The 17,618-nt window shown below is 39.3% G+C and overlaps 1 protein-coding gene across 4 annotated transcripts in view; it reads left to right on the top strand.

Moving 5' to 3' along the window:
- The first annotated feature begins 5,208 nt into the window (after positions 1-5,208).
- SH3GLB1 (SH3 domain containing GRB2 like, endophilin B1) overlaps positions 5,209-17,618 on the top strand; it is an 18,913-nt gene continuing 6,503 nt past the window's right edge. Inside the window, exons 1-8 of one of the 4 annotated variants that reach the window (XM_035333345.1) lie at positions 5,209-5,441; positions 8,877-9,018; positions 9,886-10,014; positions 10,798-10,931; positions 11,307-11,399; positions 13,575-13,661; positions 15,048-15,071; positions 17,510-17,599. In XM_035333345.1, the coding sequence (XP_035189236.1) occupies positions 5,370-5,441; positions 8,877-9,018; positions 9,886-10,014; positions 10,798-10,931; positions 11,307-11,399; positions 13,575-13,661; positions 15,048-15,071; positions 17,510-17,599 (771 nt within the window). In that variant the 5' untranslated portion in view covers positions 5,209-5,369. The remainder of the gene's footprint in view (positions 5,442-8,876; positions 9,019-9,885; positions 10,015-10,797; positions 10,932-11,306; positions 11,400-13,574; positions 13,662-15,047; positions 15,072-17,509; positions 17,600-17,618) is intronic. The other 3 variants (XM_035333346.1, XM_035333349.1, XM_035333350.1) reach the window with 3 other exon arrangements.

Below are 17,618 nucleotides of genomic sequence, written 5' to 3'. Positions count from 1 at the left end.
AACAAATTAGGAGCTAGGATAAACCATGTTATAACAAGAGGTAACTTAGAAGCTGCTAATGGAGAAGGTGTGTGAGGGAGACAGGAGATCTCTACAACTCTCTCTCAGGTTGCTGACTAGCAAATTAGTAACAAGTGTCTCAAACCAGAATGCTTCAGGCTTCTTACATGGCCATGTGCTTCAGGTGCTTTTTCACCTCTGCCTACTGGAAGAAATGTACTGATAATAATGACAAACAAACAAAAAACAGTAAATCCAACAGTCAAATTATAATTCACGGTCCAGCATTACCAAGTCAATGCACCATGTCTTGCAAACATGAGTATTTTCATCTACAAGCATGATTCCATTGTCTATCTAAATTGTATCTATTAGTGCAATTTACATTTTGAAAGCACAAACTTTTTAATATTTTAATGGCTTTCTCTACCTTTCCTTTGCTACTTCTGTACTTTCCACAAGTTCTGCTTTTTCTTTACCTAGGTGCCCATTTTTTGGTGGGTTTCTGTAACTCTATGTAGTACTGTTTCTTAATGAGTCTTATTACTGGACATATTTTCAGGTCTAAAATTCTATTTCCTCAAGAAATAACAGATGTTGCAATTTCTTTTAATATCAAGACAGGAATAGCTGTAACATTTTAGAGAAGGGAGGCTCCTTTGGAGATGAGAGTCAGAAACCAAAGGCCTACTTGAGGATATCTGTTCTCCCTGGTAGCTTTTAGGTCACCGAATGTCCACTTTTTCAGATATTTTACCTTTTGGTTCCTTCTCAAGTGTCTTCTCGTTCTCTGAAGTATTTCTGTGGCAGCGGCATACAAGTTTTTTGGTAGGAACTACATCGTACAATCAGAATAAATGGGTTGCAGCACTATTCCTGGAACTGTTTTCTAGCATTACGTAAAGATGTGACAGACCTAAGATATACACTCTCAGTGATCCAGGTCAATCCACGCATTACTCCGAAGACCCAACCCTACCTGCCTAGTGAGCAGAGCTGCATTACGTGTGGTGACACTGACATCTAGTGGGCTCCACCAACACTGCCAGTATTCCCAAATGTTCCAAAAATGTGTTTAGATAAAGTCTCTCTCCGCGGGACACTATGACCTTAATATAAACGCATATTTGAAAGTACAATCAAATATGATTAATAGAAGGTTGAATTTAGTACTTAAGCCTGGCTCCTACGAGAAGAGCAAGAAAAGGATTCAATTGAATTAGGGTCCTCCTTTTATAGGGAAATATCTGCAGATCTCTGATGTATTTGGGGACTCTGCACACCCCAGAACATCTCCGCAAAAGGCAGACCAATTTTGCTCTTTCATGCTTCCTGCCAAGCAAGTTCAAAATGACAGGGTAAGATTGTTTTTACTAATTTCTGTTATTAATTTACACCAACAGTATGTATACATTAAAGCTACATGAGTTGGGGGTACAAGTCCTTGATGCAACTGCCACACTCAAGTTTAAACTAGCTAGAAAAGATGTTCTTGTTCAAGTCAAAACCATATCAACTTTGTTGGTCTTCTCAATGCTTTTAAAATAATTTTAGCTTCCTATACAGATCTTTTCTAGCAATAGACTTCACAACACAGAGAAGTTTTTTTTATTATTCCTTTACCACATGTGGAAAAACTGTAGTACCAAGTGTTAAAGTGACTTTCCCACAGGCATCAGCAGGGAAAGGGTAGAGCTGAAAATATATATCCTGTCATAAGACTAATATTACACAGTAAAGTGAAGAAACCCCAACATTTTCACTTTAATTTCTATTTCCACAGGGGTCAGTTCTGGCCTATATAATTCTCCGTACAATCTTCTTCCAAGTATATTTTTTTCTAAGTAGACAACTGGGGTATGGGACCAAACTACTATCTTGCCTGAGTATCAAACTAACCCGCTATGGCTCCAGGAAGTATGAAACTGCAAGGACAAAGATCACAAAAACAACACGTGATTGACGCAGTCCAGTTCCCTGAAATTTTAGGACCTTGGCCTACTGAATGTTTTGCCAGTTGCTGAATGCAGTCCTAGTACAATCCAGTCAACATGTTCAGAAGCACAGCAACAGCTGCCATGAGGATCAGTGGAAGAGAGCACTAATATGAAAAGAAGCGTTAATTCTCATTCAGATAGCTGTAGTTTCAGGATGGAAGCATGGTGTTGAGAACAGCCGCTTTCTGGTTCTGTCAAATCCAGTCCATGGATTTTTCATGAAAGACTGATTGTACATGGGCCAGGCAGCTGGCACTACTGATTTTATAATCTTTGCCCAGTTATTATCAAACTAATCTCACAGTTGTTAATATTGGCACAGAAGTTGTAGAGACAAACACAAACAAGTGCTTTTATCTATCTTAGTAAAATAAGCTTTGACTTCTAAACAGAGGGAAAACATCATAATGTTTCTTTAAAATGGCACAATCTACTCCTTTTATTTATTTTCATCTTTTAACTATATTACATCAATTAATATTAAACTTAATTTACCTTCAGATTTTTGTGCATGTGTATTTTGAAAATCTGGTTCAAGGATTGCTGCTATTCTTCAGAATATTAGTTGATGTTTTGCAGAGGTGTGACTCGTAGCACACTGCCAGAACTCACTCTTAATTTCCAGCTGTTTAACTGCATTCAAAGAAGACACAAATATGAATGGGCATAAATAGTCATTAAATTGCTATTTTATGCAAATATATGCTGCAGTTGAATAGTCACGAGTAGGAAGGGAAATAGCACACATACACACATTGGCAGAAGATATGAGCCATGTAACTCAACATATTGTACAACTAAGTATATGTGAATTCCAGCATGAGTACTACATTATTGGGATTATAAATACTACCAAAATGTATTTATTTTAAGGCATTTTCACTGTGATAGAAACTGACTATGGAGGCATTTTGGGGCCATTTTTGTTAAATGTTTGAACTCTAAAGCCTCCAGTTTTAAACACTACCCTCCCATAAAGTCAGAACACAGTGTTTTTACAAGTGACCGTCCCTGATGTTTACCCTACACTTCTGAAGGAGGATACTGTTCCTCTAGCACAGGTGGAAGAAGTAAGCATGCTGACTCCTCAGCTGTTTGCAGGTGATCTTAGCAGAACTAGCTAGTGTGTCTCTACATGCCATACGTTCTTTCAATATACCTTTAGAGCTCTCTAGGTCAGTATATAGTTCACCACACAGTCTGCACACAAGATATGGTTCTCCTTGCCTGAACCAGATATGTTAGTTTAACCAGATTTTGTCCTGAACACTAGATCACAGGCTTACAGGGTATGGAGAAAGAGAATTTCAAGAAAGGGAGTAACTCAGTAGTGTAGGAAAAAACTATGGAATTCAGGCAACATGGAGTTCCACGCTGTGATCCAATAACTGAATTTAGTCTTACATTACACTACTGGAAGATAAAATGGGGGAAAATATCCAGATTAGGACTGACTTAAATGAAATATATAAACATTCACTAAAACAGATCTTCTTCTTTGATAAGTGTAGTAACCATTAGCCAAAGAGTTATTTTCTCCTTCTCATTCACATTCCGACTGCTTAAACATTCGTGAAAAGAGGAAGGATGTTGAAAGGGGGAACTGAAAATAACATTCAATGCCCCACATAAGCCAAACAGCCCATCTGCTAAAGGTGGAAGTACTGTCTATTTAAGTCACAGTCCTAAGAAGTGGGACTGTTGTGTTCAGCACTCCCTAGGAAAGAAACAATTAAAAGTAGGTATTCCAAAGCCTACAAGAGCACTCTAACCCTTGGGGGCTTAATAGATCAGACTCTTCCTCCTCTTCCAAGGAAAGGGGAGCAATCTCCCCATTTTCTGAAGAGGTGAGCGTCAAGGCTGTCAATACGCCATAGAGGGCAGCACTTTCCTCTCTGGTTGGTGAGGCTTATACGCCATGGGCAGCAACAGGCTGCAAGGTTCACAGAAGAATAAGCAGTATTTTGTTCCGGCCAGAGCTAGACCACGTCGGCTTTTGTGAATTCCAGCCTGAACACACCACTTGTCCCAGGCATTCCTGGGGTACCTCTCACCTGAGGTGATGCTTCTGCCTCAGGGTCAGGCACCCCTGCACTTAGTTGTTCAGCATCTATGTCTTGTTGTGGGACATCACTGGGAGCTATTGGCAACACCAATGAAAGCTATGAAAAGAAATAATTACATTTGTGTCTCCAAATGTAAAATCTTTGATGCTGCTGTCTTTTCACACATTGTACGCTGATATCACAAGACATACTAAGCAGTTCTTACGCGACCACCTAGAGCACAGCACTATCTCCTCCAACGCCAGAGGCTCCTGAGACCTTATTATGCTAGTAGAACTCCCTTTAAGAAATGGAAAAAAACATGCCATATACTTTTTGTATATAAACAGTTACACACATAGGTGTCTATTATGTAACTGCCACAATAAAAGCTGAAACTGGTAGAACACGTTCAGGTAAACAACTGCACGCATACAATGGCTTTCAGGCCCTCTCCTTAGCAGCAGTGCTATGGGTACCATGGGAACTTGACACGGCTTGGCTTTTGTCTTGGCTTTAATTCCTGGAATCTGACCAGCACATAAGAAAGATTGTGTTGGTTCTTCTGGTTACTTCCTTGTTCTGGAATTCACTTCCTGCCTTCGTGCCCTAGGATTTCCTCCAGCTTTATCAAACCTAGCCCGGGGTTACTTAACATTGGGATTAGGTGGTGAATTACCTTGCCAAATGACCAGGTTCACTTTCAAGCAGGGAATATTAATTCATGGCTAATGTTAACACCTTGTAAACCTTTCAAACTAGCTAGCCCATGCCAAAGGTCCCGTTTTTCCTTCTTGAGCATTCAAAATGAGGGATGTTAAAATAGTGGAAAAAAATATTAAAACCAGACACTATTTTCTTCTAACTTGCTTTATTGGTGGCGTTAGGTTACATTACGATACTCGAGGCGTTTTCAAATACCCCTGTGATGTTCTGGCGCTACTTTACAGTTGTGTCTCTGCACAAAACCAGCGGTTTCTGAACGACCGCTTCCAGGCCGCGCCCGGCTCACGCTCACAGAACGCCCTGAGGCGGGCGCTAACGGCGGGCGGCTCCCTGGGGCGGCCCGCGAGGAACGGCCCCTCACGGCCGCCCCCAGCGGCAGGAAGCGGCAGGAAGCGCCGCCCACCCGGTCCCGCCCCGGCGCCGCGCTCGCCGTCGTCCCTTGCGCGGCCGATCCGGGCCCTGCGCCTGACGCCGCGGCCGCGCCCAATCGGCGGCGGCGCCGGGCCCGGGCCCTCCCCCCGGCGGCTCCCCACAGGGCCGGGCCGGGCCGGGAGCGGCGGCGGCCGCCGGAGCTGAGTCAGCGCCGTGCCGCCGCCGCAAGATGAACATCATGGACTTCAACGTGAAGAAGCTGGCGGCCGACGCGGGCACCTTCCTGAGCCGTGCCGTGCAGGTAGGGCCGCTCCGCGGTGTAGGGTGGGGTGGGGTGGGGTGGGGCGAGGCGGAGGGGGCACCGCCGTGACTGGGCTCCGTGAGGCCGCCGCGGGGCGTTGGCCCGGCTCGGGGGCGAGGGGCGGGGGCAGCCCGGGGCTCCTGCGGCTCCGTCGGGGGAACCGGGGCTCTGACGGGACACGCCGAGGCTGCTGTCTGCCGGGGGTGGGCTGGTTCGGGGCTCGTTGGGCAGCCTATTGTTTCTGAATCGGTTTTCCCCTTTCTTCACGCTGAGGGCACTGTAATTGGCTTTTGTTCCTTCGACGCTGTCTTGAGCCGTAATCCTCTTTCTTTATGTAATCAAACCTGACCAGATTTCCTGTGGGGAGGTGGAGGTCCGAGCAGAGCATAGTAATTCGCTGTGGTTTCTCGTGATTTTTCCGTGGGTCATGGTCAGGTTTGGAACGGGATTAAAGCGGTTATCTGGTGTGATCAGGCTGATGTATTGGCCTAAATCTCAGTGTTCAAGCAGAACCAGCAATCATCAGCTGAGCGATGAAAATACAAACTTATCAGAAAACATTGTTGCTCAGATTGCAATGAACTTTAAGTAGTAGCTGTGGCTTTCCTTTGTGATAGAGGTCTTTCCATGCCCCCTTGCCCGGCTTGTCAGGGCTGCGTGCTTCCCAGCCTGTCTTCCTTTCCAGCCTCCACCCCTTTAGCGTCTCTTGCTGGCCAAGGGAAAAAGGGACGTGAAGTTCACCCTTCCCTGTAAGAGCCTGTGGTGGGACGTTGTGATTTTTGTCACCTTCTCCTAAAATGAGAAGCGTAATGAAGCCCCTGAAGGGGAGGAGCAAACCCTTCCCGCATTATTGCAGTCAGAGTTGCTAATGCTGTGTGTGCTACTGCTGCTCCTCCTGTTGTGTTTGCTTATTTGTGTGACTGGCTATGGGAGCCCTACAGATGAGTTTGAGAGACAATCTGTTTGTGGATTCGTTTATGTTCGGGCATCATTGGATAATATAGTGTAATCTGACAGTAGTTGCTTTGATATTAGAAACAAACAAACAAATGAAACAGTTCAGCAGCATAAAATGGTATGTAAGAAAACCACTTCCATTTCAACTTACTTCAGCCATCTTACAAGACGGTGAACACCTTGTTAGTGTTTCACAGGTTTCCCTGTTCCAAGGGGATCAGGACTCTTACTAATGAGCACCTGATGGTTATGTTCCAGAAAACCTTTATCTCTGTGAGATTATTCCATATTCAGGTTGCTATATTCATTTCTACGTTCATTATCCACGGCAAAGCTGAGCCTACCAGCTGTCTGCATCCAATAACTGTCCTTTCTTCTGTCAAGTAGAAAATGCTTTGAATGACTTGTTCTCAGTGAATCTTGCAGCAGTTCCAGTTTGTGGAGCAAAGCGGAAAACGAGTGTAGTATTTGAGGTAAAATAAATAATGCCACAGAGTGTAGTAGTAGGAATGTGTCCTTCCTCTTGCCAGGCCCTATAATTGACAAGCTGCATGTACAGCAGACAGGAATGAGCTGGGCTTTTCCTCTTCAGTAGTAGGAACACTTTTATTGTCCATGACTTCTGACTGAAGTAAGAAGCTGTCTTGATGGCTTGTCTCCTTCTAGGAATTTTGCATTGCAAACCCAAAATGTCAGTGGGGCCGCAGTAACCCAGTTCACAGAACAGTACACTTTCCTTCCGTGTAAGCTGGTCACATTCAGGCAACCTGTGTGTATATTTGGAATTTAATAGCAATAGCGTGATAGGTATCTTGCTGATGTGACTTGCTACAGAAGGCCCTTCTGGAATCCATACTGTCAAACTACTATTTTCCATATGCTCTGTATTGCTATTTTTTTTTTCCTCTAAGAGGATACAGGAAGTCTAACATGGAGTAAGCAGCCCTTACACTGCAAAGTAGAGCTCTGGAAATATTAAGTGAAAAGGCCATTTTGTAAACAAATACAATTCTTTGTAATTAGTTAAATTCAAAGCCATTTATATTATATTCTAATGAATCTGTAAGTTTTTGAGAACTACTTACAGTGCCTGACGTTGTTTTAAGGAGCCTTTTATACAATAGTAGTAGCAGGTCCATACCTAAATTCTATTCCTTCCCTATTCTGCAGCTGAACTTTCTCACCAAGGCAGCTTACTTTTACGTACAACCTTAAATGCTGCAGTATGCCTCTAGACTTCAGATGTGCACACTATCAAAGCTGGTTTTGTTCCATGTGAAATGGAAATTAAAACCAACTTGGACAATGCAGTTTTATTTGTATTACATTATTGTGTTTTATTGTGAGTTTAAATATTCCACCTAAGAGCTTGCTAAGAATCAGGTTTGACAGTTGGAGTGCTTCTAGTACTGTTTTCTTAACTGGAAAGACTGTTAAGGATTTAATCCTAAACCAGGTTCTTCTGAAAATGCCTGCCTTTGAACAGGCTGTCAAGTGATGAGTTCATCATCATCATGCGGAACCACCGATCTGAGGAAAGGCAGGCCAAGCCCTTAGTTCCGGTTTTGTTTTGTTCCCTGACATGAAACGTGTCTTCCTTCTCTCCCAGAGAACTGGGATTGAAGTACTAACTGGTTGTGGAGTAATAAGACTTGGCGTGAATTTAATATCAACTGAAATGAATTGTCTACTGTATTTATTTAGCATTGGATTTCACTGAAAATACACCTTGACTCAGGAGGTCAATTTACTTTTTCTGTAAAGCTTAACAGGATCAGTTTTATCTAAACAGCTTCTGAAGCATTTGTCTTTCCTATCCTAAAATGTGTCGTGTCCACTCCCTCCCCCCCAACCAGTGTATATTCCACAACTTCCCAGGACAGTCTGATTTTAACGTTCAGTCCTTGCCTTGAAAGCTTTCTCTGATCTCTGATTTAAATCATCATACTGAATTCTGAACCCACTGCTTCTTGCCCTGTTTGCTTTAGACGGGATAACACTAAATACAGTAAAGGTATCTGCAGAGAGAATCTGTCACGTCTTCAGCTTTCCCCATGGGAGAAGGGACAACCTTAATTACAAAACTCACAAGGCTGAAGTAATCTTGTAATTGCCTCTGTTACCTCTGGACTCTCTTGGCTCTTGTTTTCATGACCACTGTGCAAAGTTGGACAAAATGCGTCAAGTGAGAACTCTTGGTAGCAAGAAGAGGAGGTAGAGCAGATGATTTCTTCATAATGTTGTAAATTACCCTCCTCGTCTCAGTGTGAGTGAAAACCCTTCCTTTTTTTTTTTTTTTTTTTTGCTGGTAGTAATGGTGGATTGTTGAACTTCACTGAAAATCTAAGGATGAATTTGAAAGTTATGTCTTAATAACTTGATGTGCAAGTAATGAGAGTGAATGGTTACTGTCTTAAACTGGCACTGGGAAACTATTTCTATGAATTAACTGTTTTCAACCTGTTTGACTAACCATAGTTCACAGAAGAAAAGCTTGGTCAAGCAGAGAAGACTGAACTGGATGCTCACCTGGAGAACCTCCTCAGCAAAGCAGAATGCACTAAGCTGTGGACAGAGAAAATAATGAAACAAACAGAAGTGTTATTGCAGCCAAATCCAAGTAAGGAGTCCTTATTTTTGGTTTGAAACTTTTGAATTCATAGTCTTGCCAGTGTATATGTTTACTGGCATAGGTATTGCCTAAATTATGACTTCAGCAGTTTTGAAGGCTGCAGTTACAGAGGGGCACACTTTGAAGAGCCACTGGGAATCAGAGGTGCTGTACCAATTGCTTTCTTCCTGTTCTTCTATAAACTTTCAAATGTAAAAAGCTTTAAACTATAGCATTGGTTCCCTACTCTAATAGTGGATCTAGTGGATTTTTATTTAGTTTCCTTTTTAAATGAATTTCTGACTCCAGACCCAGAAATATTAGGTGTCTATAAGAACTCTAAACTTTTTCATGCAGATGCAGTGGCTCAAGGAATTTCATTGCTGTATTTCATTATATTAAATTTCCTGCACAATACAAACCATTTTGAAGCAGGCAATATGAACTGAAATGTTTGTCTCTAACAATTCCTTTACTAAGTTCTTATTTTCTCTAGATGCTGAGTCTTTAACACTTCCCCTGCTTTGTAGTTTTCTACGTGTGGTACTTTTGGTTTGTATTTGAGAAGTGTTTAAGTTAGAGTGAAGACTTCTGGCCCAAATTTTTAAAACCCAATTATAGGAGGGAAACAAAAAGTATAACTTCTCACTTTCACGGAAGACTCTAAAACGCTGGAAGCAAGCATGACAAATGTGGAATACAGATAGTCTCCAAGAACAGTATCTTCAACTTCACATTGTTTGCTTAATGTTGAGTTTGAATGTCTGGGTTCAGAAATTCTGCTTTCTTTTCATTTTTTTTTTTATTTTCTACTTGTAAATTGTGTTTTGAGTGACAGTAAGTATTTGAAATACACATTATTATTATTTTTTTTAGATGCCAGGATAGAAGAATTTGTCTATGAGAAACTAGACCGGAAGGCACCAAGTCGTATGAATAATCCAGAGTTACTAGGCCAGTATATGATCGATGCTGGTAATGAATTTGGCCCAGGAACAGCCTATGGTAAGTAAAAGCAACAAATGAAGGGGAGAGGAGGGAAAATGCACAGTTCTCTTCTTTTCTAAACAATGTAAAATTATATTACTCATCTTCCTCTAGGAAGTTACCTCATGTGTGTTACAAAAGTATTTATTGTTTGAGAACTTAGTGTGCATCTTCTAACTCGGTCTTGAGGGTTTGTTGAAACATTCTAATGAGAGCTGTATTCTTGGTGTACTAATGTGAGCTTCCTTACTTAACTTACAACAAAATTGCAAAGTATTGTTGTCCTGGTTTCAGTTAGGACAGAGTTAATTTTCCTCCTAGTAGCTAAACCATAACAGTTGTTCAGTTAATGTACAAGAGCTACATGCATGACGTTGGAGCTGATCATGGGGGTGATGAGAGAAGCATTTTTTAGTAGCTAAGCAGGTGTTTTCCTTGCTATCAAATACTATTGTCTAATTACTTTAAAAAGTGGTACAAGGGACAGAGGTTGTTAGATTAATATATAGATTACAATATCCAATCCTAACATAGGTGTGCACAATGGTGTTGCCATATCTAATGCAGCTTGTACAATGCTGTATTTATTTATATTGAAATCTGGCCTTGCCCTGTGATTGCTATTAATACAAAACAAGAAGAATTAGCATTATTAGGTGATTCTAATGTATTTTGAAAGTACCTAGTATGGTGTTGGATTGTCCTTCAAACGGATGGCTTTGACTCTTGTTCCCATAGTAACTTGTTTTGATAACTACCTGCCTGAGTTGCTATGAAACTATCGTATTTTCTCATTTGCAGGAAATGCACTCATTAAATGTGGAGAAACACAAAAGCGAATTGGAACAGCAGACAGAGAACTGATTCAGACTTCTGCTATAAACTTTCTTACTCCCCTAAAAAACTTCATTGAAGGAGACTACAAAACTATTACTGTAAGTTGAAGCGTGTGTTCTTAAGCATTTCAAAATGATTGGAAGTGTAAATCTCTGAAGTAGTAGACAACTATGCATTATTGGTTTCCTCAAACTAATTTAGAAAAGGTCAGATAAAATTGTGCCCTTCTTGTATTTTCCTTCTTTTTGACCAATTAAAATTCTGAAGTCTTGCTTTTTGTAACTATTGTACTTTTAAAGGTACATACCTTGAGTATAAACTATGTGAGAATAGTTAGGAGCTAATTCTGCTTCTTGGTTCAACTGGAGAACTCTTTCTGTATGTGATGTTGGTGGGGGGGAGGGACCCAAATAGACAGGATTTTGCTTTTGAATGTGAACTTTATCTCATGAACTAACCTAACTTGCTTTCAGAAAGAACGTAAACTATTACAAAATAAAAGACTGGATTTGGATGCAGCAAAAACCAGATTGAAGAAGGCAAAAGTTGCAGAAGCTCGAGCCGCAGTAAGTAGTATTTTAAACTCATCCATAACTTTCACACTTGTTATAAATAAGTCTGACTTCTTGGTTAGGTTTCCAGTACTAGCTTCTTGCCATCACTTTTTTTTTTTCTAGACAATATAATTTATTAGAAATGTGTCACAAGGAAATGAAAGTGAATTGCTGATCGAGATATTAGTCTTTTATTTTTTAAGTGTTCCATTCAGTTGAATTTACTTGATCCAAGTAAATATTCTACCCTTGTTCACTACTAGATGAGCCTGTAGTGCCAAAAATAACTTGCTACAATCTGCCAGACAGTTGTAAGTGTAAATCATGTAGGGTCTTGAGGAAATCTGTAATGAAACACCTTTATCATGTAATAAAACTAAAATAATTACCAGGATTTAGATTTTATTTATTTGAATCTTTGCAAGTGTTGAAGCATACAGACAATCCCAATTTACATACCCATCTAGACTTAACATCACTATATCAAAATTTTGTAGTTTACTGCTTTACATCACTAAACAAGACAGGACTCTTAAACTTGCATCTCTTAACCATTCTTATTGCCTCAGTTAAAAAGCTGCTTAAGATATCTATAAATCCAGTATTTTAAGTAATGCAGAATAGATAATCAAATGTAAGCGCATGCTGCTGAAATTGCATGAAGTGTTTTCACAATTATCTATTGACTGAAAATGCAACTGTTAGTGAAAGAAATGATGGACACTGAAGTGATTTCCACCACCCCACAACCCCCTACCTTGGGAGTTAGGGCATTTAGTGCAGTAGGTTTCACACACTCAGATTCTGAAGAAATACAGATAGTTTAAATGCCCTGGAAGAATGTGCATGGTGTGCAACATGAAGAGGCAGAAGTGGGATTCTCAGACTTTGCTGGTGTTTCTGAATAGATTGCTGTCCTAAAGATCTCAGCGTCATTGGTGTGACTGAGCTTCATAGATAAAGCACCTCACATCTTTGGGGTGGTGATCACTTCTTAAAAAAAAAAAAAAAAAAAAGCCCAAACAAACAAACAAAAACACCAAACAAAAAGCACATCTACCTTACAATTCTGCCTCTGTCAATCCTCCATGTCATGCATGCTATCCCTGTGTATTTAAACTGTTGATAGGTTTTTAGATCCATGTATGCATTTTTCCCTGTGGTGTGTTAATTTTCTGCTTGTCCAGCCTTCTGTAATTTGTAAAATTACCAATGGAGTGCAGAACAGTCATCTTGCAGTGGAATTTGGAAGCACTGAATAGAGAAGCAATGGATAATAAACTATTCCTTTACTTGGATTTGCTCAAAGTTAAGTTCCCTGTTCCCCAATACTCCCCTCAAGGAAAAAAAGTTTTGCTTATTATCATGGTAGCAGGTATATGCTGTACTTCTTAAATAAAAATATGGTGAGGAAATTGTTGCTGCTGAGTTTACTGTTAAAAGGAAGGTTCTATATTGAGTTTATTAGTTCCATCACCAGTGTAATCATCCAGAGCTGCATGTTTCGACAAAACTATTGACAGTTGCTGCTGCTGCCACTTGACCAATCTTAAATATTCTTATAGCAAGTAATTCAGTTTTGCTCACAAGCTAATTTTGTGGTGGTAGAGCATGAAACTCAAGGCTTCTTACAACACTACCTTGCCTATACTTCAACTATAATTACATTTTAACAGCAGTATGCCTGAGAAGTACTGGATTTTAGAGTTCCCAGAGAAGTTAAAAAATTGCATCTCTACTTTTATCCTCTGCAGTATAGAAAGGGAGGCTAACATGGATATAGGTGTGATGAAATGGTTTGCCTTCTGCTGTCTCACTTCTTTTTGAAGGAAGATATCTGACAAATACTGCTGAACCTGAGAGGCTAGCAAAATATATTGAATCAAATGTTTGTTTCACTACTTTATTTCTACTTTATTTGTCAGGGTGGAATAAAGTGATAACTTAGAATCTACTTTTGAATACTTTTTTCTGTTGTAAATATATTTAAAGTTATTTTACCATGCTAACTGTACAACTGAAATCGCTTAGATCAGTACTTAAAAGGGCTAAATAAAACTGTTTGGATTTCAATATTCACTTCATAATCTTGCTTAGTTTAAACTTGCAGTGTTTCGTGCTAATAATCTGTTCACCTGCTATATTCACTGTTGTAACTTGCTTTTGTCTTTTACCTATGTACTTAAGCAACTAAACACCTCTCAGCCTGAAGAGAATAACATTATGGTAAATGTCTCTTACGTGCTCAACTTGCTGCATGTAAAATGGCTGAAGGTTTGTTGGCCTCCTGTGTTCATTCATTTTCTCTCAAATGGTTCCTCTTGCTATCCTGCTAATTTGGCTTTGTTTCAGACATTTTCCATTCTAAACAGGGTCTGTAGCTAACTTTATATATAAAGTATATTAAACTTGCTTCTGGCATATAGCATTAGATGTTTTCTTCAGAAATATTTCTGATTATCTGAAAGTATGCAATACTATGTTTGCATTCACATGAGTTTATTAGTGTAAATTTAAGCTGCAAGGGAATTGATATTTTTTTTTATATCCCTTGTGAAATTAGTTTTACCCATTGAAGGGAAAGGAATTATTTTATTTTCATGATGTTTTCATAGGGGTAGGAATAAGTGATGTAAAACAGCCAGGAATATGCAGAAACTACTAATTTTCTTCAAGCTGTGTTTTACAAATAGCTGGAACTGGGTAATGTCACATGTGAAGGGCTTAACTTAAGTATGGTTTTAGCACCATAATTGAAAAAGCTGAGGAGGAGGGCATTAATAATGTACAACAGTTTGTCCTGACATGGTTTGGGTCTGGGATCTGCACAGCATAGTGGGTCTTATTGCAGTAAGTTTTACATATTTTTCAGTTGTGATCAGGTAAAGGAACAACTATGTTTGTTTCAACTTGCTTCTGCAGCTTTTATGGGTATTTCTTCCTACCAAAGTCCTGATTGTGTCATCTTAGAACTGCAGAAATAGGGAGGTTAAAGGACAGCTGCATTGCAAGAGGGGATTGGGATAGCAAGCTGAAGTAATTAAGTTTTAGCGTAAATTTCTTGCAGTTCTATGACTGCTGTGCTGTGTGCTCCTACTTGAATTCTCAGTTTGAGAGTATTTTAATAAGCATAGTTTCAATGAAAATTCTTGTGAAATAAGAAACTGGTAATGGTATGAGCAAGAGAAATCATTAATTTGTCTGTTTCAGTCTTTATCTAATGTGGTGTTAAACTGAGAATAGCTTTCCATAGTTTCCAGTATCCTAACATATCAAGATAACCAAACTTCATCCATATAGTATCTTAGTTTTATTCATATCACTTCCTAATCTTAGATCTTGAACTGTAATAATGTTACAACTATATATTTAAAGCAATCAAGTTTTACATGTCGTGTATTTTTCAGTGTATGAACTTATTTATGAATTTATTGCAGAGATTTAAGTGCTATCTGTACTTAATTTAGCTTAATTGTATATGAAGGGCTTTAGGCAATTAGCATATTCATAGACCCTCTCAAATCCCTGTGAAGTTCTGAGGGCAGGAAAATAATTAAAAGACAGCATAGAGTTGCATCCTCTAATAAAGTACCACCAATCTCTAAGTTTGTATGTGTTTTGTTTTTTTTTATTTTTCCCCACACTTTTAATGCTGACTAGATATGGGCTGAGGAAGTGACAAAAGTAAGTAAACAATTTAGAAATGGCAGAATTCTGAAACAATAACTTGTGCTGGTATAATGTAATAAAGGATATTGCATGTTGTTGATTTTGGTCTAATGATGCCGCATTGCATCAGGATACTCTGGTTCCTCCTAGGGCCTTCCAAATTCCAGTGGCAAGTAAGTCTGTAGCGTGTCTTTATAGTAAGCTGTTTCTGGCTAACTATTGCTTAGTACCATATGACTGCCATGTGACAAGACAGACTAGAAAAAGAACTACAAGACTTATCTCTCAAAAGTTACTGGCAAGGTGTACTGTTAACAGTGAACTCTTAAGCTTTTTTTGAAAACTTTCTGAAAGGTAAGGGTACAGTAATCTAACCTGTCCTGAAAAACACTGAACACCAGCTTTTACTCAGAACATAAAGCAGTATACAAAATACTGGAGTGTGTGCCAGAAATGTCAATAAAACCATGTGATGTGTTGTTTTTTTTTGTTACAGCCCTTCTCCATACTGTCACAAGAGAATGCAGAGCTTAGCTTAAGCACCTGAAGTTAGGCAATAGGCACATCTGAAAAATAACTGGGCTGAAGGGTGGTTCTTCAGCTTCTCTGTAACATAAGGGAGACTGAAAGCTTTAAATCGTGTCATGAATTATGTACGTTCCTTTTTTTTCCTAACCGTATAGGAAGCAGATATTCAGAGCAAACTACACAACACACATTACACTGAAGGAACCTGGACAGGTTCCTAAAGGCAGTTGGTCAGTTACTCTCATGGATGTTTTATCCTAACAGCTTCCTGTTCTCGTGTGTTTACTTACCTGTCAGGAAGAAAGAAAATATTAGCAACTTCTGGCTTCAGAGAACTGGGAGACTAACCTTTTTATCTCCAAATAGTTTACGTATTATTTTGTTGTTTTTGTAGAGGAAATTAAGATATTGGTTATACAGAAGGGAATGCTTTTCTTCCCCTCCTGGCTATCAGAATTGCTGTTCTCCACTGCTTGTTCTTTCATTTCTCTTGGGGACTTCCAGATGGATTTCACTGATACCAGTACAAAGATATAATAGGAAAATTCCAAGTGAAGTTTCTTGCCGCAACAAACTTTGAAAATGTAATTAGTTTGTAACTCGATATATACGATCTCTCAGTTTTAAGTAGAAAACACACAGTACCCTATAGCTGCTTTCTCACTGTGCTTGATTAATGTGTAAGCTTTCACAGCTGCAGTGACTTAGATGAAAAATGTTTCTTGAGTAACTGCTTTATTCTTCTGTGCTTATTTCTGAGATTAAGATCCTTCCACATGGCTTTCCATATTGATTAGCATTAATGCCATGCAAGAGCAAAATGTTTGCAACCACATAAAAACCTCAGGAAACTGGAAAAAAATAGTTTCATAAAAATGTATTTCCCTACTCCATTGTGTTAAGAAGAGTAACTGCTCTATCTTGGATTTAATGCAGATTTCCCCCTTGAGTTTGTTTCTGGGGAATAACAGAAGGAACTGAATGCATATGAGCATTGAGGCAGGGTAATAAAGATTCCAGGGCTGAGGACATTCTGTCTTGGAACAGTAAGTCTTAAATATTACAACATAGATTTCTATGTATTTGTGTCTTTTGAGTAGTGTCCTTTTTTTCCAAAATACTCTGAAGTTGTTCGGTTTGTGCTAGATTAAGTCCTTCAAAACTGCTATGATGCTGTTAGATCCAGTTAAAAATCCTTGATAGGTAACAAGGAAAAAACAAATTGGAGTTCTTTAAGTATCAAAATTGAATCAAATCATTTTAATAGAAACTCTAGTTAGGATTAGAACATTTGATATAGTCCAGATACTTTTTTTTTTAAGACACCTCAATTCCAAACTCCAGAAATAGTTTTAGTAGATTGGTGGTTGATATGCAACATTCATATATGTAATATCCTGCTAATCCTGACACAGATTTACATCTGGCTGATTGTTGTGTGGTTGTCTGGCAAAAATAATGTCAGGTTTACCCTAAATTATCTGAGTAGAGCCCTGTTAACTTGAAATATAGAAAAAAAATGCATTATCCTTGACTGCCACTGCTGTGCCAGCATAACCTGTGGTTCAGACACTGATGTGCTGTTGAATACTTGGTTTGTTACTGGGAGAGGTGGAGTAATACTGCTGGCAAAAAAAAAAAAAAAAAAAAAAAAAAAAAAAACCTGCATACATTGGATCTCTGTGGTAGGTATCGGATGTTAAAGGTGGTTTGCCATGTAGATAGAGCCTTGATGGTTCTGAACCTAGAAAGCAGTTATTTATTTCTGTGTAGTGAAGATCTGCAAAGAAAAAGCACAGGATTCAAACACCTAAACGTGATTAAATGCATTTGTATGAGTAGCTCTGAATAAAATTGGACTGTTGTGGTTGGAAAGTGTAATAGAGTGCATTGTGCAAATACCTAATAAGCATACTTGCTTTTAGTCTGAACAGGAAGTACGAATTACTCAGAGTGAATTTGACCGTCAAGCAGAGATTACCAGACTTCTGCTGGAAGGAATCAGCAGCACACATGTGAGTACACAAAAGGGCG

This window comes from Oxyura jamaicensis, chromosome 8 (assembly GCF_011077185.1).
Source record: "Oxyura jamaicensis isolate SHBP4307 breed ruddy duck chromosome 8, BPBGC_Ojam_1.0, whole genome shotgun sequence".
Classification (NCBI taxonomy): domain Eukaryota; kingdom Metazoa; phylum Chordata; class Aves; order Anseriformes; family Anatidae; genus Oxyura; species Oxyura jamaicensis.
This window is presented reverse-complemented; position numbering and strand designations above follow the sequence as displayed.